Here is a 26164-nt window from a genome sequence, read left to right as displayed (position 1 = left end):
GTAGTATTTCCTGAAAGGATTTTGTTAATATATTGTATTTCATAATTCATCAACAAAAATTATATGAAGTTGCTCATCTTGAATCATGTAATGGTATCTTAAGACACAACTATTTCTGTGAGTAGATTGGATTTATTATTTATATGCCACTGCTTTTGGTAAAAACATGAAAGTCTACTGCTCCCATCCTAGTGTTCATCCATCTTTAGGCCTTTCTTGTTCTGCTAAAGTATGACTTGTGTACTTTGTGAAAAGTAAATATTAGCATTTTAATTTGAAATCCATAGCTGGCAAGTATTTTCTTCACCCAAGCCAACTGCTTGATCTTCACTTCTCTGCTCAGTTGTCATCTCAGAGAGGGGCCTTTCCTGGGTCATGCCAGTTAAGGTTATCTTCTTTTCAGTTCCTCTGTTTATATTCTTCAGAGTGTGCTTCACTATCTATCATTCACTTTCTTAATTGTCATTCTGGAATAATGGTAAAGTGGGAGAATCCCCAACACTTTTATAGAGGGTCTCTGAAGTCAAAACTATTTCTACAATAATATTTAAACATCATTTGTTATTTTTACTCTCATTCTTTATGAGTGTTAAATGGAGGTTTCTTGATGATACATGCTGTGTGATATTAGAAGATTGATGCAGAAGGAGATATGTAAATCCAATTGTCTTTTATTAAGCTAGACATTAACAGGATTTACAAAAAGTGTAAAATAATGTTGTTCTTTTTTTTTTAAGATTTATTTTTTAGAGAGAGAGTGTGCTGCGCATGTTGCACACATGCAGAGGGAGAGGGAGAGGAGAGGCAGACTCCCTGCTCAGCAGGGAGCCGCATACAGGGTTGTGTGGGGCTCAGATCCCAGGAACCTGGGATCATGACCTGAGCTGAAGGCAGACACTTAACTACTGCCTGAGCCACCCAGGCGCCCCACAATATTATTCTTCCTGATTAAAATTTCTCTCTGAAAATGTAAATGTTTTACAAAAATGTGAAAGAAACAGTGTCATTTTTTGCATCCTGATTGTTTTTATTTTGAAAAATTAAGTTATTTTTCATAAATGAGATTTATGATATTATGTAATGTATTTGTTATTGTTTTTAAGTGAATAAATATTTTGAACATATTTCAGTTTGAATTTCTAACACATAAATATCAATATAAAAATTCTTTGGGATCCTTAGTAATTTTTAAGAGTGTTAAAAGGGCCTCAGGATCAAAAACTTTTGAGACTTGCGATTTTAAAATATAAACCTCATGAAAGTAAAGACTCTTATGTGTTTGATTTTAGATTCATTTTCCCAATAGTCCTGTCAGAGGTAACTCTCCTATAAAGTCACTCAACACATACCTAGGTGAATGGATTAATGAGTGAATGAAAGAAGCCAAAAGTAACAGAATTCTGGTGATTCTATGCACAGCTTCCAAATCTTTCTGTAGTAACTGGTCTTTGCAGACATCATATTTGATAGAAAATTATCCTAATTCATCAGACAGCATAATCTTTGTTTTGGTCAGATTTAAATTGTTCCCTAGTATGGGATTGGAAGTTTTTATATAATTTTGATAGAGAGGTCTTAGAGAGTCTGCTAAATGTTCCATTTTAGGGAGCATGGAAGATTTTATTCATCATGCTTATTAACAAATTTCAGGTTTGTTGATTTCTGGTATAATTAATTTCTTTGGATATTTTAGGTTATTATTTATATTTTATCCTACAGTATTGAGAATACATTGTGTCTTTGAAGTTAAATACTATGTGTGTTTAGCGTTTTGGGCAAAGTTAGGTTTTCATTTTTTAAAAAGACACTTTTAAAAAATTGTATTGTGTTCATTAGAGATTACAAAATAGTCTGCTTTGCTCTTTCAAATTGCACTGAATAATTAACAGTAGTAGAAAAAATGGTTCCTCTAGGGTAATTTCAGCAGACTGGACATCTGTTTACTATTCCTTGCTAAGATCCACCCAACTTGAGAATGTGCAAACCTCAGAATGCTGGGAGACTGATCTAGAGATAGTTGGCATATTCAGAGACCAATACTGACTGCGCAGGGCAAATCAAGTAGGTTAATAAACACTTAGACCCAGAGTATGACTAAGTTTGGGGGGGAGTGTAGAAGAATTTGGTAATTTAGAATTCTACAGGCCAGTTTGTTGCCATCCTTTAGGCATAATTTGTAGGAAAATCTTTATTTACCCATGAATTTATAGGATAAACCTGGTCAGCATTCATAAACAGTCTTAAGTATGGGGTCAAGCTATAAAGCATAAGTCTTACAGAACACTTGATGCTTCTCAGATGGATTGCTGGCATTACTTTCCCTCTCATCACTGTGCTCTGGAGATTCTTCCAAGTAGGGCTCGAGTTCCTTTTATGAGGGGGTGATATTTATGCTTTTATAAATAAAATGTTCACTTTTGGGTCTGTGTTTCTCTGTGTACTCACTTTTCCTCAACACAGGGAGTCTTAAACCAGAGGAAAGGAAACTTTGTTTTAACCAGTTGTGTGCATTGCAGTCCTCTGCAGAGTTAAAAAAAGGAAGGCTGGTCCATACTACCTCATTAAAAGTTAGAATGAAGTAGGATGTTAGAATCACCTGGAGAATCTAAAACAAAAACGAAGAGAAATAAAATCCCCTCAAAACCAATACAGGATTCTTCGCCCAGATCAATTACCTCTGAATTAAGAGGTTGGATTTAGGCCATTAGTTTTTTGTATTTTNAGTAGGATGTTAGAATCACCTGGAGAATCTAAAACAAAAACGAAGAGAAATAAAATCCCCTCAAAACCAATATAGGATTCTTCGCCCAGATCAATTACCTCTGAATTAAGAGGTTGGATTTAGGCCATTAGTTTTTTGTATTTTGTTTTGTTTTTGCTTTTGTTTTTTAAATACTGATGGCTCTAATATATAGCCAGGGTGAAGACTTCTTTTCATTCATTTAAAAAAAGCTCCACAGGCCATTTTGATAAGCTGAGAACAAGTGATATAGAGCTCGGAGTATGTGGAGTCATTTGTGATGCTTATAAACAAAATATAGGAGTATGTTTTTGTTTTGGAGACTATTAAGCTTTCATGTATCTATTTTTAAAAGTAAGAGGAAGCATGACATAAATAAACAGGATTAATTAAAAATATATCAGCACTGTTTTAGGGACAGAGGCATATGGTTGGTTGGAGGGAGAGAAAAATGAAAGGGGATGAGCTTGACTGAAACAGGACTTTTGTGGTGGAACATTCCCATCTTGTGGCTTGTGAGAATAGTGCTGCTAAAGATTAGAAGCTGTATTGCATTATAGCAACTAGTGGCAGTTTCCTGTTGATGCTACTTGATGTCTAGTGATCAGGGCGCAAAAAATTTGACCTCTAGCACCATTCCCTTACTGTCTTTTGCTGCCTGACCCTGTGATCTTACACAGAACTTTTTTACTTCATGCACAAAACCCTGCTTCTGCAGCCCTGCTACAGTGGCTTCTCCAGAGCTGTTGCCCCTGCATTCTTTAGGTTTCAGCCTTGTTATTACAAACAAAGTTACTCAGTTACTATTAAGTAATTACAAGTACCTTGAAGTCTAAATTCATATCTCACCTCCCTGATTTAATAATTATGTGTCAAATTGTCTCTTTCCTCATCTGGCAAATAAATGAGGAAATGCTATTTCTCACTTCATGGAGTAGTTACGGGATTGAACGAGTCATTGCGTGTAAGACACTGTGGAGTGCTTGATGTAAGTGATCGATAAATGTTTAACGTTCACTTCTTCAGCAAATAGATTCTGAGTATCTTTTATGTGCCAGGACCTGTGTTGGGGGTTGAAGATGTGGTGAATAACACATGTCTTCGTTTCCACAAGAATATTTAAGAGGGGAGACCATGGGCAGAACATGGATTTTTGTCTTGTAAATATGAAACAGCTGTGGAATGTTTTTTTATAAATTCTTAGTTATTTCTGTAGGATATCAAAAGCTTGTATGTGAATTTGTTTTTTCTGATGAGGAATTTCCTTTTGACATCCTTCAAGTTTGAATTGCAAGCCCATTACATTACTTTTTGAACTAAAGAATTGAGATATTCGCATGTATGTAGGAAATAAGGGCATAAGATGTCAAACTGAAGAATGAGTTTGCTTAGTTTTCATAAAATTTTTTTATAGTTTTGAATGCTTTATCAGACTGTATTAGAGTGGCAAAATCATAAATGTTGGAGTTGGAAGTTATTTGAGTGATCACCAAAGTCTCTTTATTTTGGATAGCCTTAAATGCTAAGAGAGAATTTATCCTTAAAATTTAAGCCGTCTTTCCTGCTGCTATCATCACCTGTGGTCTTTAGTTTACCTTTCAAAGTAAGACACATCCCCTAGTGCCTCACTATTTAGAAAGTGGTCTTTGTGATTGTCCCTGCTCTAGAGAAAGGTTTGAATTCATTGAACTAGTTCTCATCACAGGGTTTTAAGCTTTCTCTCTTACCATTACCCCTTTCTTTGTATACTTACTTATGTTTATTGTTTCTAGCAGATAGTTAAACCACCAAGCTTTTCCCATCTCTCAGTTGGATACTGTTCCTGTAAATTTTCTCTGAACTGAATATAACAGGTCAGTGATGCTGAAAAGAGTGAGATGATAATTTCTCTTACTTGGAGCACCATACTTCTGTTGATGCTGTATGAAGCTGCATTGATTCTTTGGCGAGGCGTAGCAAGCTGCGTGCTGTTTGGTTACATTGCCCTCCTACCCCCCATCCCTTTACAATTAATTTTTATTAGAGTTAAGACAGTGTTTCAGTAGAAGTTATTTTTCTACTGTGATAACTCATTTTTAAATATAATAATTTTTTCTTAACTTGGTTTTCTTTGAAAAAGAAAATGAGGTTATTTTGGCCTGGCTTCTTTGTGAAATTGCTGGGTCCTAGTCATCAACACTCCTTTTTGTGCACATGACTGCCTGCTGTTGAGGAATTAATTCTAGAGTTTGTCTGAAGATCTACATTAAGCTCTTCTGTCTTCTAGCATGTCATTTACTTTGATTTCAGTAGTGGTTCAGTGATCTCATTAATAGGGTTAAGTGTCTAGGAACCTAGGTAACTTTAGACAAGCTGGTAGGTGTGTTTGTAATAACTTAATTAGTTCTGTTTATCCCTTCTAAGTCACCCGTGTTTCTTTTTGCAATAATTGCCCTTCTCAGAAGGTGAGTTGAGTAGGAGTTAAATAGTTCTGCTTTTTATTGACAAAAATCAATAATATTAATTATTTATTGAATATTTATTACATGTTGGACCCTGTGTGAAGTATTTACCATACATTCTCTTGGTTCTAATAGTGTTAATATTGCTTTGGAATAGCTTGATGTTGCAAATTAGAAATCAAAGACTTAGGAAGAACAAATAGCTTTCCCAGGGTCACAGCTAGTAAATGTTAGCGCTGGAACTTTACCCATACCTGCATGACTCTTAAAGCTCATTTTGTGCCTTTCGAAAGTGGAAAGGTCTTTTATGTAGGGATGTGTAAGATGGTGCACTTCCTTCATTTCACAGTATTGAAAGTCTTTATTGGTTGGTGTTCTTCCACGTTAAGCTCTGTTCCCTGCTAACTCCTTACTATCCTTAAGAGGTCTGGATCTTATTGGTCTAAAATCTTTTTGGGGTCTGTTCATTACAAAGCCTATGACTAATCATTGTTTTAATTACTGAATTATTGATATGAAAGTCAATTTTCTTGTTATTAAAGTTAACGTATTCACACAACTTTGGAACTTGACTTGTTTTAAGTCTTGGCTCTTCTGCTTCCTGGATGTGTGACCTTTAGCCATTTACTTTCTCTCTGCTTTTGTTTGCTTTTGTTTTTAAAGATTTATTTATTTATTTTGGGGGGGAGGGGCAAAGAGAGGGGAGAGAGAGAGTCTTAAGCCAACTTTACGCCCAGCCAACGTGGAACCATATATGGGGCTCGATCCCATGACCCTGAGATCTCCACCTGAGCCAAAACCAAGAGTCAGATGCTCACCTGACTGTGCCACCCAGGTGCCCCACTGCTTTTGTTGTCTTACTTGTAGACCAATTATATTCCTTTCTCTTAACATAGTTGTGAGAATTACATGATGTGATAATACTCATGATAATTAGAATATTGCTGGCACATAGTGTTCACTAATTGTAACCCTTTGTTATTAACTGGTTATTGATGATTAATTTTTGTCATCATGTATTTGTTTTAAGTGAAACACTAATCAACAAGATACTAATTAGCATTTTGCTGTTGCACTTATTTTCCCATCTGAGGACTTACTGTATTTTCGATTGTGTTGCCCTTTAGTCTTCAGGCCATGAACTTATACTAGGTACTGTTACTACTACTATTAATAAATACCATGTGCCAAGTGCCATTCCAAGCATTTAACCTTTATTAAAAACCTTATTTTCTAGGAAGTATAACTAATGATTATTGTTATTCTGAACTTTTAAATTAATTGCCTGTCCAGCCTTACAGTGTTACCTCTTTATCTTTATGGAACTGTTAAGGGAGAGAGTAATGTAAGAGCCAGTTTTCCATTAGAGGTTATGTGGTGTATCCTGGTTGAGGAAAATTAGGTAGTGCTGGAGACTTTGTTCTCTTTGTTTTCTCTGTTACCAAATGTTCCCATTGTTGCTTCCTTTGGCTTAATGAGATGTTCTATTCAGGAACCATCTTGAGATGTTGAGAAATTGTCAAGGGAACGGTCTGCTTTCAGGTTTTCAGGTAATTGAGTTTTTTATCTCTGTGTCTTATTGATGGTTTTATCATCTGTGTCAGGAAATTATCATGCTGTTAACAGACATTAATAGGACCACTTCCTCTATAATAACTTTGGGTTGAGGTTAATACTGTTTGAAGGAGCTCCTGGATGCCAGACCTTTTGGGAGCTTTGACCTGAAGGTCATGAATGCTGTATGTGGACATTTTGGACGTGTCTTCAAACTCCAGGAGTTACAGATGTACATTTAGACTATGTGAGTTTTATTATTTGTGTCAGAGTAAAGGAATTGATCTATAAGAAACTTGGTTAGTCCTATTGTGTATTTTTGTGATTTTTGCAAACCATAATACGACTGATTTCTTCCTTTGAAATAAAGGAAATATAAACTGTAAGGATGGTTGTTAAGCTCACTTCTGTATTTTCTTTTAGGTGGTATTAAAAATAATCAAACATTATCAAGAAGAAGGACAAGGAACTGAAGTGGTTCAAGGAGTGCTATTGGGCTTGGTTGTAGAAGATCGTCTTGAAATTACCAACTGCTTTCCTTTCCCGCAGCACACGGAAGATGATGCTGACTTTGATGAAGGTAAGGGTACTCCTTTCATGTGTCTTTGCAGTGCACACAAAATGGTTTTTATTTTTAATTTTTCAAAATTTTTTTGAGAGATTTTGTTTATTTTTATTTTAGGGAGAGAATGCATGTGAGTGGGGGGAGGGGCAGAGGGAGAGGGAGACAGAGAATCTCAAGCAGACTCTGTGCCAAACGCAGAGCCCAGTGCTGGGTTTGCTGTCACGACCTTGGGATCATGACCTCACCTGAAATCAAGAGTCGGATGGTTAACTGACTGAGCCACCTAGGTGCCCCCATAAATGGTTTTTAATATAGTTCTCATGATAACCTTAGTTATCTCTTATTGGGAGTCTATCAGGCCAGCCTAGTTCACTTGATTACTGAGTTTCTTGAAAAAATTAATGCAAATTCTTTGAAATGAGGATTTCTATAAAAAGCTTCATTAGTTTGGCCTTATTTGGCATTTGAGGTTCTGATTTTAGTAATTTGGATAGGCGCTGTGCTGTTGTTAACTTTTCCATGATGAAATCAGCTTGCAAACAACTTACACTGTGAAGGGTAGGGATCATCATAATGTGTCCAACGTTAATTTTCTTCTGTGGTGTTTTGACTTAATTTTAAGAAGATGAGCTTAACTATCTATTTCAGAAAGAAGACACTGAGCATTTCAGGAGGTCTGTGTGTGTGTATGTGTGTGTGCATGCACGTGTGTTTGTGTACACATGCACTTCAGGTATAATTGCTTTGTTAGCAATCATATCTTTTTGGGGTCTACTACTAACACCCATTAGTAGTTAAAGTTCACACTAAAGGTCAAGGTCAATAACCTGAAAGATTTTTTTTAAAAATCTATTTAAAAATGATTTCCCACTTGTCTGAACACTCAAGGATCATTTTCTATATAACTTTTTTTTATTGTGGTAAGAACAAGTAGTATAATTTACCATCTTAAATCATTTTCAAGTGTATAGTATAGAGTGTTATCTATATGCAGGTTGTTCTGGAACAGATCTCTAGAACTTTTTCATCTTGCAAAAAACTGAAAGTCTACATCCTTTGACCAATTCCTCCTCTTTTCCCCCTTGCCATCCTCTTGCAACCACCATTCTGCTTGCTTGCTTGCTTCCTTCCTCCCTTCCTTTTTCTTTTTTTAAAAAAGATTCTATTTTTTAAGTAATCTCTATACCCAAAGTATAGAGCTCAAAACCCATGACCTCAAGATCAAGAGTCACATACTCCACTGACTGAGCCAACCAGGTGCCCCATCTGCTTTCTGTTTCTAAGAGTTTGACTCCTTTAAATATTTCATAAAAGTGAAATCATGTGATATTTGTCTTTTTAGAGACTGGCTTACTTCACTTAATGTTCTCAAGGTTCATCCATGTTATAGCATATGACAGGATATCCTTTCTTAAGGCTGAATAATATTCTGTGGTATGTATATACCATTTTATCCATTCATCTGTTGATAAATATTTAGATTGTTTCTATCTCTTGGCTCTTTTGAATAATGTTGCAGGTATCTCTTCAAGGTCCTGTTTTCAGTTCTCTTGGATATATACCCAGAAATGGGATTTGCTGGATCATATAGTAATTCTATATTTAATTTTTTGAAGAACTTCCATACTGTTTTTCATAGTGGTTACACCAGTTTACATTCCCCACCAGTAGTGTGCAAGGGTTCTGATTTCTTCACATCCTCACCCAAATTTGTTATTTTCTGGTTATTCATTTTTTTGATAACGATCCTTCTAACAGGTGTGAGGTGATTTCTCATTGTGGTTTTGATTTCCATTTCCCTGTTAGATAGTGATGTTGAGAATCTTTTCGTGTTTGTTGTCTGTATATATTCTTTTAAGGAATGTCTATAGTTTCTTTGCCTGTTTTTTAGGATTGTTGTTGTTGAGTTGAAGTTCTTGGTATATTCTGGATATTAACACCTTATCATATGTATGGTTTGCAGATATTTTCTCCCATTCTGTAGGATACTTTTTTACTCTGTTGATTGTTTCCTTTACTGAAGCTTTTTAGTTTGATGTAATTGATATTGTCTGTTTTTGCTTTTGTAGCTAGTGCTTTTGGTATAATATGCAAGAAATTACTGCCATGACCAATGATAGGAAGCATCTTCCTTATATTTTCCTCTAGGAATTTTATGCTGTACCATTCTGCTTTGATTACTGTTGCTTTGTAATATATTTTGAAATCAGGAAGTGTGAGGCATCCAGCTTTGTTTTCTTTCTCAAGATTTTGACTATTTAGGGTTCTTTGAAATTCCATATGAATTTTAAGATTTTTTTTCCTATTTCCATAAAAATGCCATTGGGATTTTGATAGGGATTATACTGAATTTGTAGATCAGGTTGGTTAGTACAGGCATTTTAACAGTATTAAATCTTCAGTCTATGAACACAGGATATCTTTCCATTTCTTTGTGTTGTCTTTACTTTCTTCCAGCTGTTTTGTAGTTTTCAGTGTACAAGTTATTCCCAGGTGTTTTATTCATTTTGGTGCTATTGTAAATGAGATTTAAAAATTGTTTTTGTTATTTGTTTCTGTGTAACTTTTAACTGATGACTTTAGATTTGGATAAAATGTTACTTAGGTAATTTGATTTCACATACTCATAGTACCTTGACGATATAATAGACACCGAACATATTCTTGCTAAGGTTAGTACCTTGATATTGCAATTTGGTCTACAAAAATCATTTTTTTCATTAAGGTAATGCCTTTAGAAACTAACCAAGGCTATTTTATTCTAGACACTTGAGTATTTACATTTTTAAAAACTTTTGTGCAGTATATACCTTTTCGTTTTTAAGCTGACCAAGCTCTCCTTGTTTCATCTAAATTGTAATATTTCATCTGAACTGTAATACTATCAGATTACGGTTGGGATTTCTCTGCACTCCAATCTGGCGGTATTAGGATATCTCAGTTCCTCTCTTTACCAGGATATCTGGAGATTCTTAATTATATTGCAGTAATAACTCTTTTAGAGCTAGAAGACTAGAGGAGAAGACAAGGGATTGTTAACATAGTTTTTTTGGTTTGTAAGTGAGGAGTTTGAGGAGTTCACTTGAAGTGACTTATTAGTTACTGTGTTAGTGGCATAGTTGGTAGTAGAATCCTTTCCAGAACAGTTTATATTGTCACATAGTTTTCTCTAATTAATTTTGTCTTAGAATGTTCTCAATTTAGAATATGTACAAGAAATGTTCAGTGTAATTATGGCAGGTGAACAAAAAGCAGAATGTGTTATTAACTTTAGATCTTGATCATTGGATGCTGACTTCTCTTATGGGCTTTCAGGTAATTGACCAATATTCTATTTTATTAACATGTACTTTAAGAAGCTCATTAAAAAGTGCTTTAACAACATGGACATAAGAAATTTCTATTTAGCATTAAGTAATAAAAAAATTGCTGGGCATTGTGTGCTGTGTACTATATGTATGTTGTCTATAATTAGTTGTTACTCTGCACATTTGAAGTTTTTATCAGTTCCTTTTTCCAAATTAGGAAACTGATCCTCAATAAGACAGGTAACTTGTCAAAAATCATTTAACTGGGAATTTATAGAATTAGGGCTTGAAATCTTTGGCCGCCTGGTTCCAAGTCTCATGATTTTCCTTAGTGAAGTGGAAACCAGTGATTAAAGAGTATAGAATGGGGAGCATCATTATTTTGTAACTGAAATCTGCTTTTTGGGTAAAACAACTAAATTTGTTTTTCTTGGTTTATCTTCAGAAGCGAATCGGATTTGCCATTTTTCTTATACATGTGAAAAATCTGCGGTAATACTCTATAGTTCTTTCTGCCCTTACTTGTCAGTCTGGAATTTTAGGTTCTCTCACATAATTCATTTATCTGAATAGGTTATACTGTGTAGTCACCATTAGATTTTTATCAAACATAGGTAAAATCTAAATTTTCTCGTTATATGGATACATCTTGGAATAGAGGAGCCCTGCATGTTGAGTATTTTAAATCATTCTAAGCATCCATTGTTTTATGTACTGCTTTTCTGTTATTTTATGCCTACTAAAACTAGTATTTATTTTGGGAAAGGGCCTTTTTTCTGCCCTTCACCTTATGGAAATAAAGTTCTCACTAAATACTCGTAATTTTAATGATTACATACTTTGAGTTGCTTAGGTGTTTGTTTGTTTCTGTGTTTTTGTTTTGGTGCCTCACATAAAGTGGAGATTTTTAATCTGTGGTTCCAAAGTGAAATGTTTTAAATTAGGGGCTGACAGGCTACAATCTGTGGGCCTGCTTCTGCATGTAAAGTTTTATTGGAACACTGCCATGACCATTCATTTATGTATTTTCTGTGGCTGTGTTACTGCTACAGTGGCATAGTTGGCTAGTTGTGACAGAGACCATATGGGCACCAAACCTGAATTTTTTTTTAACCGTCCGGCCCTTTAAGAAAGTTTGGCCACTTTTTTTAGTGTGTGTGTGTGTGTGTGTGTGTGTGTGTGTGTGTGTATTGTTATTTTCCCTTTCTCATAAGGTTAAAAAATAAGGTAATAGTTGTCTCTTTCTGTAGTAAATAGATGACTTTTTGTTTGTTGCTTATTCCTTCTAGATGTTGTCTTTAACTCTGAGTCCAGAATGTATTGTGGTCACTGTAATAAAAATATGGTGTTATTGGGTATTTGTTTTACTGGTGCATCTGGAAAGTATCAGAATATGTAGTTTGTCCTTTATTTAATTATTTAATGGGGTTTAATCAGCCCCATTGAGTTGTTGATGTTTAGGGGAACTGTCTATAGATAATAGGGAAGGAAAGCATTCAGTTCACGGTTGCAGACTTGTGAGCCAGGTACAGGTTTCCATGAAAGTAGACCGTTGCTGTGAAACCTTTGTTGCAAAGTGAAGTAGCAGTTACCATTAATTTATATGGAAAAAAATTTGAGCATTCCCAGACCCAAAAAATAACTTCTCTTAGGCTTTTCTGGTACCTTAGTACACATCTTGTTAGTGGATGCACAAGATAAATCAAGATAAAGCACAGATGCTCACAGGCACAGCTCAAGAGCTGTGGTGGCTTGATGCTGGGGGAAGATTGTCAAGGCCACTCTCGATGCTTGGCATGTGTGCTGCCTCTAACAGCTCACTGTAAAACAAATGCCAAGTGTTATTTTCGCTTTTTGCCTTTTTTTGTAAAAGTGAAAATTCTTTTTGGATTTCTTTCAGTAGGTCTTTTGGAAAAGTGAAGTGGTATACCGCAAACTTCCAAAAGCAGGGTATGCCTGTATTATGGAAAGGTAATGAATGGTATGAGGCCAGAAACCTTGGGTGGGAATCTCAGCTCTATACTTAGATCTATGTGACATTGAATGACTTCAGTTCTGAACTAGTTTTTTCCTGACTCTGTACTATCTCTCATTTAGCACGTGTTAATTGCTTACTTACTGAGTACTAGAAACGTAGCTGAAGGATAATTTCTTTATGAGATCAGTGCCACCTTGGATTATGTTACAATAGGGTGATTCAAAACCAAGAAAACTGTGGCATGAAGTTTTTCTTTTTTGTTTCTCTCCATGAATTCACTTTTTGTTTTTTCACGTGATAACTCTCCCTTAAGTGGCTTAAATCTTGATACACTTATACACTTACATTACAGGATTTACTTTGTAGTTAAAAGCGAGATAACTTGCTCATATTAGAGAATATATATGCTTTTTAAAAACTGAGTAGAAAGACTCATATTAAAATTCCCATTAGGGGGCACTATTATCAAGCTTAGGAGAACTGGAGACTAATTTGTTTTCTCAGACATGCAACCCGAGGCTTGCTAAAAGGGAAAATATTTTCATCTGATAAGATTCAGATACTGTTTTATACAACTGAATTCCTTAAATATGTTATAAAGTGCACTGAATTAAACACAGATCCAATAACTCACTGTCTTATTTTTCAGCAGACTAAATCAATTTAATATTGCAGGTGATATAAGAAGCTTACTTTATTCTGCATCAGAGCCAAATCCATAATTTTCATATTTGTAATGGACAGATTTTTTTATTTTGCTCTCTTTAAGTCAGTCCAAAGGATGATCTTTAGACTTCAAATAAGTTTTCTTCAAAAACGAAGCATGAAGACTATATTGTACTACCAAAATGCTGTTAGGGGAATGAAATGATGCCTAACTTACTCAGACAGTATGAACGTGTGTAGCATGTAGAATTTCTGAAGTAATTCTACACACTGACGTGATAGAGACTCTACACAGATAGCTTTTGGCTTTTTTGTTCATTTTCAGGTACTTGAAAGTTATTTTTTATTATTAAAGCTTGGTGTTAGACAAGAAATACTACTTTAGACTGTTATGTACAATTATTTTGTTATCATTAAACTTCCAGAAGAAAAACAGTCATGTAGAGTATTATACAGACTTTTCAAAGGCTAAATATGATTTGGCAAAAATGTAATTTACAATAAAATGTACTGGGAGTGATTTTTCACTGCGTAGGTGTTATTTGTGTATCACTGGGTTCAGAGAGAGTAGGTTTTATCTAGCTGCCTTATTTGCAGCACTCTCCACATTAGTAAGCCATAGTTGCATTGGGGAAAATCTCTCCTTAATCAGTTGCTTCCCGAACTCTCACCTTCCTTCTCTTTCTTCTTAGTTTGCCTGCAGCCCACACCCAGGGCAAAACTGCTTGAAACCTTCCCGATAATTACTGTTTCGGCTTTGTATTGCTTTCAGGTTCAGGGAAGAGTTGAGTCAGGATAGAGAAAGCTTTCATATTTTTTTTTTTTAATGCAGATGGGGACATTTTGTGACAAGATATGACGTTTACTTATTTTGTATTATTTTCTATGTGAATAATCAGTAATCGTTGTGATCTGTTCGACAGATTCACTTTTTTAAACATCCTGTTTCAGCATTTTTTTTCATAGAGCTTTTCTTGGTGTAAATATTGGAAATATATACAGACCATTTTGGAGTGTGTTTTGAACCTTATTGGAGAAATAGAAGGGTGTTTACTTTGTGACCTCAGATCATTAAGAAGTATGATAAAATGTTTCAAATATCTCAAAAAAAATTAGTTCTTAATAATTCATTTTAGCATTTTTCAGCAAATTACATTGAATGGGTGGTGGAAAGGATCCAAAGATAGGAAATCTGGTTACTGCTTTGAAAGATTTTAAGTGGGAGAGAAAAATGTAAAGAATTGTGAAACAGACTTGATAACAAGTCTAGAGTGAGGGAGGACAAAAAGTGATGGGAACACTCAGGTACGAGCTACTAATTCCTTTTGGGGTATGACTTCATAGGAGAGGTGAAGTTTGATTTTGTAAGTGGGGGTGGTTTGTATTTTAAGTAATTTTTAAGGAAGATGTGTCTTGTGAGTTTGTTGGAATTATTCACATTTCTGGGCCCTCATAAGTAACAAGCATCTCTAGAAATAAAGAACAAATGATTTAATATATATTCAACTTGGCATCTTTTTTTGTTCAGTGATAATTATGTTCCTTGACAATATTTTTCAAATTTTGTTGCTGATTTTGTATCCAGGTAGGGAAGCTGCTTTTGCCGTCTAGGCTCTTTTGATACATAAAAGACTCCTGATAATAATTTAGTGCCACGTTTTTAGAAACCTAGGACCCATGCTGCACTTAGCTCAATGTAAAATATTTAATAAATATTTAAATATGATATTTAATGAATTGTAAATATTTAATAAAAACATTTCATATATATTTCATTTTAAATGAAACAAAATGTGTAGGTAGGTAACTAGAGAGAATCTGTACACTGAATTATTATATAATTCTCCTGGGTACTGATCTCTTTGTTGATATTCATGGTAGTATTTTGAAAATGTTAAACCATTCGTATTTAATGGCTTATCACTGAATATTCAGGGCAATGAACTTTAGATTATTGCTTACTTAAATTATTTTGATTGCTCAGAAAGCCTATGGTTTGTGATTTGAAACTAAAGAGTCTTGCTTTATATGTTTAGTCTTTGGTTTATTAAGGTGATTAGATTATGAGACATACAACCCAAATATGAAGCATCAGCCCCAATGTTTTTGTGCCTTTTTTGTTCTTTTAGTTTGGCTGTCTTAAGATATTAAATACAAAAGTAGGAATAAAGTCTAGCTTCATTTTAAAAGTTTGAAGAAATTTTTTGTGTTTATTTAATGTTTTAAAATTTAGGTTTTTTTCCCCTTTTAAATGAGTTGAGGAATTCCTGTGCATGGAAGGATATATACTATTGAAAATGTGGTCAAGGTAAAAGATTTTTCTGCTTAAAGAAATTAAAGCGCTTTACACTATACCCTCCCTTGGTCCCTAAAGTGTAAGTGCTATGGTTTGGAAAGAAGCCAAGTAAAACGTGTTCAAATTTTGTGCAGACTTAAAGTAATACTTTAAGATTTGAAAATTACAGGTGGATACAGTACTTAAATAGTATTTAAAATTCCTAAGTTTCCCAAGTCTAAAAGTGTAATCCTTAAATTACTATTCCCAGTGGTTTACATTTTAATTAAATAAAAGTTGTCTTACTTTTGAACCACAACAACTTTAGGTATAGATATTTGAATTTGTTACTGAACTTTAAGGAAATAACCATTAAAAATGAACTGTTTTGGCACTAATTAAAATGTCAAAAAACCACAGTTACAGTGTATAACCAAAGATCTTTGCTGTTTCTGTTTTTCCAAAAATTGTCCTAAGCAACACAGTTCAAGCTTGCTTCCTATCTTGCCCAGAAATGCTAACTAGCTTATCTCATTAGATAAGATAGATCTTGAAACTTTTATCCATTTGCGATTACTCTTCACGGCTTACCTAGTCCCACTTTCCAAGTAGTGTTTTCATACCTTTTATCTCTTTCCACCTTGGGGGTTATTTGCTGCTTTTATTTTTTGGTGGTAATTTTTACCCAGTGCATTTTAGATGCTTTTTAATATATTTGAAAACAAAGGCAACCTTGTATTTGGTTTAAGTAACAATATAATGGTTACTTTGGTGCATTATAATGCAACCCTGTGTCTCCCCACTACCTTCAGCCCCATACGCATTCACCCTTTGTTTTCTCTAACGTTGAACCTGCAGACATTTTAATATACAGACAGTCTTTCTTCCCCCACTTGATTGGTGAGAAGATCACAAAATTATTCCAGTGGTCTTTGCAGAAATATATCTGTCTAATGACTGTTTTGTAGAATTGGATAGTGCTGACTTTATAGAGATCGTTTTTGATGTCCGGTTACTAACCCCACTACGAGCAACTGTGGCTGTAGGAGTCCAGCAGCAGAGTCCTCCATGTGGTTCTTTGGACTTGCAGCATGGCCTTAACAACCCCAGCAGGCAGCAAGGCAGCAAGGCAGTTGTCCTCAAGCCACTGGAGCTTCCAGGCTCAGGCTCGTCTGCTCTCACTTTACCTTCCCCTTTCCTTTTCTTTATTCCTTTGTTATTAATTTCATCAAATCAGTATTTCAGTGGGAACCAGGCGCCAGGCATTTCCACTGGCTGTTGTATACCTGTATTTCTACTAAGGATGTTTTCTGAAGTGTTCATTATTTAAAGAACTTAGCTATTCTAAGCAATATATTTGACTTGGAGCATGGGAAGATTTGTTAGCACTTTATTTTAGTGAGTTAGATTATTATTATAAAGGATATATGTTGCTATTCAGGTGAAAGTATCCAGAAAATATTTTTGTGCAGGTGGAGAATGACTTGGGTTTGCCAGTATATATCAGCAAATCTAGATCTCCAGGTTTGCAATTCAGAGTGTTTCTGTCGTTTTGTTAAAATAATTTTGTTCTAAAAATGTATACATTGTCATGTATTCCGATTCACTTTCATAGTGGAAATATTTTATTTTTACTTTTGATCTCATTGGTAGCGACTCCCAGAATTTTAGATGAAAGCTTTTCTGTCAGTAATTTATTGTAAATAAATGTACGTGGTTTAAAAAGTCTGTTACCAAGACTCTTTTGGTAATGTGAATTTTTCTCCTTAGATTTAAAATTTCTTCTCCTATCACTTCCATCACCACTCCTGCCCTGAAAACATAGTCAAGACAAAACACTTAAAAAGATTTAGTACCAGAAGAGAGTGAAAGGTTTTATGAAAAGTGCTGACATAATACTTTGATGGGTTTTAGCCATATTCTCTTTTGATCTCATAAGGAATGGGATGGTATGGACATAATATGAAATATTAAGATCACTGTAAGCCATATCTGGGTTATTTCCATGTTCCTTTAGGAGATATTTGATATAACTAAACAGTGAGACTGATGTTTTGTCAGAATCCAGGCTTGAATTTCCTTCGAATTGTCTCTTTATTCTTTGGGCAGCCAGATAAAAAATAATAGCCAATTCCACATACATGGAAATGATGTGTGTACACATAAATACCATTATAGACTTAGTTAAGAGAATTCCTAAAATCATTCATAGATCTTCCAAACTTTTTTGAAAGGTGTTAAAGGAAGGACAGTTAGACTGAGTTCTGGCTAAAGTTCTGGTAAAGTTCTGATAAAGCTCTGGCTTACTACTAATTGAAATCACGGGTCTCTCCAGCTTCAGTTTTCATATTTGCAGAGTGGCTCACAATAGGAACTTTTGTAATTCTTTTAACAGATAGGAGATGGGCTCAGAGGCCCAAGTTAAAATCAGTAGCAAATTCAGAACTAGAAACCCCAACATGAAATGTGTAATCCGCTGCAGTTTAGGAGGGTTGTCAGTAAGCCCAGTATTTTGTCAGAATCACTATGAGTGAGTGATAAGATGCCAGCAGTTGTAACTTGTAGGCATGATTTTTTTTAAAGATTTTATTTATTTATTTGACAGAGAGAGGGAGAGCACAAGCAAGGGGAGCAGCAGGCAGAGGTTAGAGGGAGAAGAAGGCTCCATCCGAGAATCCTGGGATCATGACCTGAGCCAAAGGCAGACACTTAACCGACTGAGCCACCCAGGTGCCCCAGGCGTGATATAGTTACTTAAAAGTTTACTTCTTAGTGTTATCAGTTACTGTCAGTGCTACTGGAATCAAATGATTGTTTGAATTTAGTGTTAAACTTCAGAAAGGTTCCTAAGTTTGTGTATGTATACTAGGTATTACATAAAAATAAAGGGCAATTTTAACCTTCGGGTCAACAGAAAATTAATGGTTATTGAGTACATACATTAAGCTCAGACAGTAGGAACCCATTTAAATACTGAAAGCACAGCTTCTAATATTTTGCTAAATGGAATGGAGAATACAGTTAATTAACTATAGGTTAATCTGGGTAGATTAAGGAAGGAAAATAGTTCATATTAAATGCCACTGAATGCAATTACAAACAAAAGGTTGAATAGATGGTTTAATTTAACTTAGGAAATCGGTGTTGACTGACACAGGAAAACTTTCTAGAATACATTGCTTTGCAGATGACTTAAACAGACAGTAGTGATAAAGACTGTCATGTGAATTTCCATCTTTACTGAGTACACAGCATTGTTAAGTGATATGTTGTGCACTGTTTCCAATCTGCTGTGCTTGCCATCTGCACAAGTGGAATGAAAGAGAAGAGAGCATGGAAAGGACATGGGATCAGTTAGTTAGTTGTAAAGAATCTGTGTGAACGCTGGGTGCCACTAACGAAACACTGAGCAGTTAGTGGTTTTCCTTTGTAACCAGTACAATTAGCTGTCTGTAAACAGGAGGTGTACAACATACACACTTCTCACTTTACCTTTTGGATGTCATGGTGCGTACCTGTGGTTGCAACCAACTAGGAAATCCGGGGACTGTAACTTTGTGCTACCCTTTTCTTATTTTTCTCTATCTTTGGTTATAATCTTTTTGCTACTTTGGTGTTTGGCACCAATATTGAGGTAGATGTAATATTCCTAGCATGTTTATTGTGCCTAAATGGAATTTTGGAAACAAATTATGCTATAAAACAAGTTTCCTGAGAAATACTTAAGTACTTTTGAAAAAAGTCAGTAAGATAGGAAAATTGCTTTAAAATCTTAGAAGTTGTAACCAACAGAGAATTAAATGAATGATGGAAAAGTTTTGTATGGGGGAGAGGAACTGACTGGTAGAATCCTACCTATGTACCTTTGTCAGTGGATAAATCTCTTATTTGAATCTGAGGTTTATAATTAGTAAACAGTTCTTTTTATGTGCATGTGGTTACCTTTTTGATGTAAACATGTGAGCCCTTATAAAACTGTGTTAACCATGAATCATCTGGTACCTTAGTAGGAATTAACATATACTTATATAGATGACTAATAATACAAAGCCACCGTGGTTTCTGTGGTTTTACCCGCCATACCTCCAGTTCTAAAACATTTAAAAGGAGACCCACTCTCTCTTTTTAAATTTTTTTGGACGAAGAGTTGTCTTATCAGAACTGCAGTAACTTAAGCAGATCCATAACTGGGGGGAATTAATAACAGAAACTTTTTGTTGACACCAGGAAGTAGATTAAATAGTGCAATTGTGGTAATGAGTACCATGTATGATAAGCCTGAGCCACCTGGGTTTTATTAGGGTGCTTGATACTTTGATCACAATATTATTTCAAGGCTTGTCTATTTAAATTGCTAAGGTTTCTTGTCGTCTTTGTGATTTAGACCATAATTTTTTTCACTGTGAAGAGATTTTTTTTTTTTTTAAAGAAAGGCTCTGCTCAAGCCAAAATTCTAGGGAGGTGCAAGGGAGGTGCAAGGTCAACAGCTAATGAGCCATAGAATGAGAAAACCTGTTAAACACAAAATTAAAAGCTTGAAAGTATGGCAGTTGAATATCGAGTTCATTTGACCTCTTTAGTTTTTTTCATGGATCATAATTACACTTTTTTTAAAAAAAGATTTTTTAAATTTATTTGTTAGAGCGTGCACAAGCAGGGGGGGAGCAGCAGGCAGAGGGGGAGAAGGAAGCAGGCTCCCTGCTGAGCAAGGAACCTGATACAGGACTCGATCCCAGGACCCTGGGATCATGACCCGGGTTGAAGGCAAATGCTTTATCGACTGAGCCACTCAGGCCTCCCTATATTTTTGTTTATCATATGATAGTGGAGTACTATAAGGACATTTGGCATAATTGAATTAATTATTGTTTGATATAAATATGTGCATTTAAAATACAGGTTTCATGCTTTGAGAATGTAGTACTGCTGTCAGTTTTCCTTAAGCTGGTATTAAGCAGTTTTGATGAACATCTTTGAGGATTTATGGAAAGATTTGAACTATTTCACCCATAATGAATGAATTATATACCAATCACAGAATTTATTTGTTTGATAAATTATCTTGCTTTGTCTTTGAACTTGAAATTTTAAACTTTTGTCTGGTATAGATGAAATGACATTTTTAGTGATCAAAATTAACAGACTCTCTGTCCACTAATTTTCTTTACTATATAGTCTTTCACAGGTATTTAAGGGCATCTTTGTTATATATTTAAGCAAATATTTTGGCTTGGGAAAATAAATATTCATTTTGACTAGTAAGGGGGGAGAACAGTAATTTAGTAACTTTTTGTTGTCCTTAGCCTAATATATAATAATCACTGTTAAGTACCGTTTTGAAAATTTACGTTTAAAATGCTTTGTACACGTATTCATCTGCTCATTAATTTTCACTGTTTCGATTGTTGAGAACTCCTATAACTGTTGTAATTTGGCTTGAAGTTTCAATGTCCAGTGTAACTTTTAAGCCTCCTTAGGGGCACTTAAAAATGTAATGGTCTTCTTTTAGTAAATGTTATTTGCTCTTGGTAGTGAAAGGAGTATATGGAAGTGGCAATCAACAGCCCTTTCTGCTTCCTGATAAGACAAAGGAGAAAAGTATTAAAAATAGGAAACAATGTGAGCATGGGAAGAGTTGCTTACTGGGAGTTTGTAACATTCTTATTTTGGGAAGATAGGGAAGTACTTGTAATTTTAGGAATATGTGACTCATTGATTCAGGAAAGATGAACTCATAAAAAGCAGAGAAGCATAGATTCAGGAACAATCATGTGATACAGGCAGAGAAAAATGAGGAGATCTGTCAATTAGAGCAAAAGTTTGGTTCGGCGGATTATGGGAGACTTTGGATGCTTGAAAAAAGAAGCATGGACATGAAGCAGCTGTGAATCATTCTAGGTTCTCCAGCAGAGGTGTGTTAGAATAAAATCAATATTTTGTGGCTAGAGGCAGGAAAAACGGGTAATGAGGGTTTGAATGAAATATGGGCATAGCAGTAAGAATGAAAAGGTGAGTACTAGAGAGATGTAAGAAATGGCAAACGATTGAGATCAAGGGTATACACACACTTTGAGGGTTTGACTTCAGATATGAAATAATTAATATCTGACATAGTCTAGAAGAATTCAATTTCTGTTTGTCATCCCTTTCCTTCTCGAATAGTTTGTAAAAAGCACCTGTTCTGTGATGATGGTACGTACGACAGAGCAGATGGGTATAGTAAATGTAACCTGTTGATAACCAGCAGGGGGATTCCTGTACTTAAAACACTAGCATTACTAAAATTTTAAATATTTAAGATTTTTCAATTCAGGGAGTTGTTCGGTCCATTTTGAAAGTACATACATTGTTTGGAATAGTTGATGTGAAATGATATTTTTAGTTGTGTCTTACTGTAATCCGACCAACATGAGTTTGCTCTTTGGTGAGTCACAGATAGAAACTATACCAGGTGAATTGCCGCACAAAGGAAACTATTTGTAGCAAATAAGGAGATCACTGGGAATAACTTCCAAAGCCATGACTCCCTGAGCAAGGGTGAATGGGCTCCTTTTATTTAGGGTTAGGATGAATATTTAGACAGGGAAGCCTTGTCCTCTATCTAGAGGCGGGCATAAGGCTGCACATACACCTTAAGAAAATGTGCCTATACATACATTGCATGTTATGTAGATGAAGCTTGTGCTCCGCCTTGGGTAGAAATTTTAGTCTTATAATGAGGTAAAGATAGTTGTCGGTTATTCTAGGGGGTCACTTAATGGTCCATCTGTGCAGGCGTGAGTTAGTGGTCTGAGTGGTCTGGACCAGCGGAGGATCTTTTTAGGGCAGTTGCCATCACTTGAAGGATTGTTCCAGTTTCCATTTGCCTGTGTTAGGAGATTAGCCAGAAAGAAGAGCTTAAGGAAAAATGTGGGACAGAGGTCAGTGTGGTAAAGCAGGTGGGCAGTAAAGGTCAGGTCTTGTGTTCTAGCTGGTGACATTGAGAAGATTAATCTTTATTATAAAGATCCTAAGATCTAAAAATAGAAATAAAGGGAAATCTACTTCACTCTTTGAATGGAATAGTCCATTCATGGGATGGGATTCCTTAGACAGTTACGCCCTTTCTAAGTGATAGCTTTTACAACTTGTTGGATTCATTCAACAGACATCGGGGTGCCTCTATGCCTCGGTCGGCTCAGCGTCTGACTCTTGGTTTTGGCTCAGGTCATGATATCAGGGTCGTGGGGTCTCAGGATCTTGAGCCTTGTGTAAGGCTCCGTGCTCACATGGAGGCTGCTGGAGATTCTCCCTCCCTGTCCCTCTGCATGGTCCCCCCCGCCCCCCCCACCACCAGATATTCACTTTGTGCTAGCTATCTCAGGAACTTTGGCAGATATTGAGGGATAACAGAATGAACAATTGGAGGAGAAAGACATTGATGGTTAACCAAATAATCACAAATTGCGCTAAGTACCATGGGAAAAATAAGCAGATGCTTTAATGGGTGGTGTCCTACCTTAAGCAGGTCCTTTCAAAGAGTCTCTGATATGGAGGTATATTCGGCTGAAGGATAAAGTATATTCAATTGAGGTGAAGGAAAAGGGTGAAGATAGGCTGGATGAAGAGCCAGGAGTAGAAGAAAACCAAGTGCAAAAGCCACCCCTGAGGTGGGAATGAGCTTAGCATTGTTTAGCGACTCTCAGAAAGTTAGTGTGTGTCTGAATAAATCCTCCTGAATGAGAAACAAGGGGCTGTGTCATTGAGAGCCTTGTAGGAGTTTGGGTTTTATTAATTAAGCAGCAAGAGGCTGTTGAATTGAAGATTTTTAAGTATATGTAGTAATCTAATTGAATTGATAATTATCATGTTCGTTATCATTCTGTGACCTAATCAGGACTTTTGGTGTTGCGTTTGAGTAAAATTAAAAAAAAAAAAACCCAGATATTCACTTTGTGCTAGCTATCTCAGGAACTTTGGCAGATATTGAGGGATAACAGAATGAACAATTGGAGGAGAAAGACATTGATGGTTAACCAAATAATCACAAATTGCGCTAAGTACCATGGGAAAAATAAGCAGATGCTTTAATGGGTGGTGTCCTACCTTAAGCAGGTCCTTTCAAAGAGTCTCTGATATGGAGGTATATTCGGCTGAAGGATAAAGTATATTCAATTGAGGTGAAGGAAAAGGGTGAAGATAGGCTGGATGAAGAGCCAGGAGTAGAAGAAAACCAAGTGCAAAAGCCACCCCTGAGGTGGGAATGAGCTTAGCATTGTTTAGCGACTCTCAGAAAGTTAGTGTGTGTCTGAATAAATCCTCCTGAATGAGAAACAAGGGGCTGTGTCATTGAGAGCCTTGTAGGAGTTTGGGTTTTATTAATTAAGCAGCAAGAGGCTGTTGAATTGAAGATTTTTAAGTATATGTAGTAATCTAATTGAATTGATAATTATCATGTTCGTTATCATTCTGTGACCTAATCAGGACTTTTGGTGTTGCGTTTGAAATATTAATGGAAACTCAGCTTGGTGATTGGATTCATTGGTGATAGTGTTTACTCCAAGAAAGTATATCCATGGCTACTAGATAACCTTCCTAAACATAAAACATAAAGTTCGTCTGCAGTCTTCATTTTTTATAAATTTTTCATTTTGGGGGCACCTGGGTGGCTCAGTCGGTTAAGTATCTGCCTTCGGCTAGGTCATGATCTTGGGGTCCTGGGATCCAGCCCCCAAGTTGGGCTTCCTGCTCAGTGGGGGAGCCTGTTTCCCCTTTTCCCTTTGACTCTCCCCCCTGTACCTGTGTGCGCTCTCTCTCCCTCTCTCTCAAATGAAGAAATAAAAATTCTGTAAATTTTTCATTTTGGAATCATTTTAGGTATACTAAAAAGTTACAAAGATAATGCAGAGTGTTCCCCTAAAGCTCACAACCAGGCTTCCCCTAATGTTATCTTACTTTACTGTGGTACATTAATTAAGAAAGCAAGGTATATAAGGTATATTACTGTTAATGGAACTCCAGACTTTATCCAGATTGCACCGATTTTTTCCATTAATGTCCTTTATTTTTCTGGGATCCAGGTCATAATCCCACACTGCCTTTAGCATGTCCTGCTAGTACCCTCTGGTCTGTGATCATTTCTTAGTCTTTCCTTGTTTTTCATGATCTGGGTAGCTTTGGGGAGTACTGGGTAAGTGTTCTATAGAATGCCCCTCGGTTTGAGTTTGTTGATATTTTTTCATGGTTAGATGAGAGTTACAGATTTTGAGGGAAAACCTCACAGTGATGAAGTACCCTTCTCATTACATTCTATTAGAGGGTAGAATGATACCCCCATGACACCACTAGTGATGCTAATTTTGATCTCTTGGTAAGGTGGTGGTTGACATCCTTTTTGAATTATCATACTATCTTAGAAATCTTTGTAACCTAAGGAACCACTCAGGTACAGATGTTTTGGTTGAAAAATCTCTCTTGGAAGAAACAGCTTGAATAATTTTCCTCCTTATACTGTATTCCTAATAGTTTAATATAACCACATGGGTAAATGTTATATATTATGTGCCTTACTATGTAACTTTTCACACAGATGAGATGATGCTTTTGCTTTTGCTTACATACTGTATACCATCTTGGACATACTGTTGGGTATTTAACTTCATACAGGTGAGTTAGGATCCACCTCTGACCGAATCTGAATTAGATGTTGCAGAACATTCCTTGTAGCTTATCAGCACTTCAATATCAGGAATATTTGATGACAGCAATTAACATTTCTCATGTGTAATATGACACAGTGTTATTGGCGTAGTTTGTTTCCAGGACACAATGCCTTTTATACAAAGGAACCCTTTATCCAGCTTCCCTTTTAATATTAACACCTTATATAACCGTGGTGCATTTGTCAACACTAAAAATTGGTATAAAACCATTAACTAAACTGCAGATTTTATTTAGATTTCTCCAGTTTTCCTGTTTGTGTTTTCTGTTTTAGGATTCGACCCAAGATACCATGTGCCCTTAAGTTGTCATATCTCTTCAGTCTCCTCCAATCTGTATCTTCTCCTTCTTTTTCCTGACTTTGACATTTTTGAAAAGTACTCTTAGCTGTTAGGCCTCTTGTCTGTCATTTTGAGTTTGACATTTTCTCATGATCAGATTAAGATTATGGATTTTGAGGAAGAATACAAGTGAAGTGCCCTTCTCATCACCTTATCAGGGGCTACATTAACTCAACATGGTGATATTAACCTTGGTTACTTGGTTTAGATGGTTACTGCCACATTTCTCCACTGAATAGTGAATGTTTTCCCTAGAAGTGAGTCATGAGTCTAGCCCATACTCAAGAGGAGGGGAGCTGAATTCCACCCAGATGGGAGGAGTATCAGAGAATTTCTGGAGTATGTGAAAAATACTCCAGTAGTTAATAAATATTATGAGGGCTGTTGGGCTGTATCTTAATTATCTTTTCAGTTATTATCATTCACTTTTTCTGGCCTGGATTCTCACCAATTTATTGTTTCCCTTGAATGTGGAACAGTGGCATGTGGTAAATAGTGAAATATTTATTGAATGGGTGGAACTGAAACGGAGTTTGTGGATTGTTTACAAAGCTGCAGCAGCTAAGCTTGATCCTATAGTAGTGAGTGGAACAGTTT

The 26164-nt window shown here is 35.7% G+C and overlaps 1 protein-coding gene across 1 annotated transcript in view; it reads left to right on the top strand.

Moving 5' to 3' along the window:
- EIF3H (eukaryotic translation initiation factor 3 subunit H) overlaps nt 1–26164 on the top strand; it is a 96082-nt gene that overhangs the window by 15127 nt on the left and 54791 nt on the right. The window contains exon 2 of the mRNA XM_002927836.4: nt 7159–7315. Coding sequence (XP_002927882.1) covers nt 7159–7315 — 157 coding nt within the window. The remainder of the gene's footprint in view (nt 1–7158; nt 7316–26164) is intronic.

This window comes from Ailuropoda melanoleuca, chromosome 9, assembly GCF_002007445.2.
Source record: "Ailuropoda melanoleuca isolate Jingjing chromosome 9, ASM200744v2, whole genome shotgun sequence".
NCBI classification, from domain to species: domain Eukaryota; kingdom Metazoa; phylum Chordata; class Mammalia; order Carnivora; family Ursidae; genus Ailuropoda; species Ailuropoda melanoleuca.
This window is presented reverse-complemented; position numbering and strand designations above follow the sequence as displayed.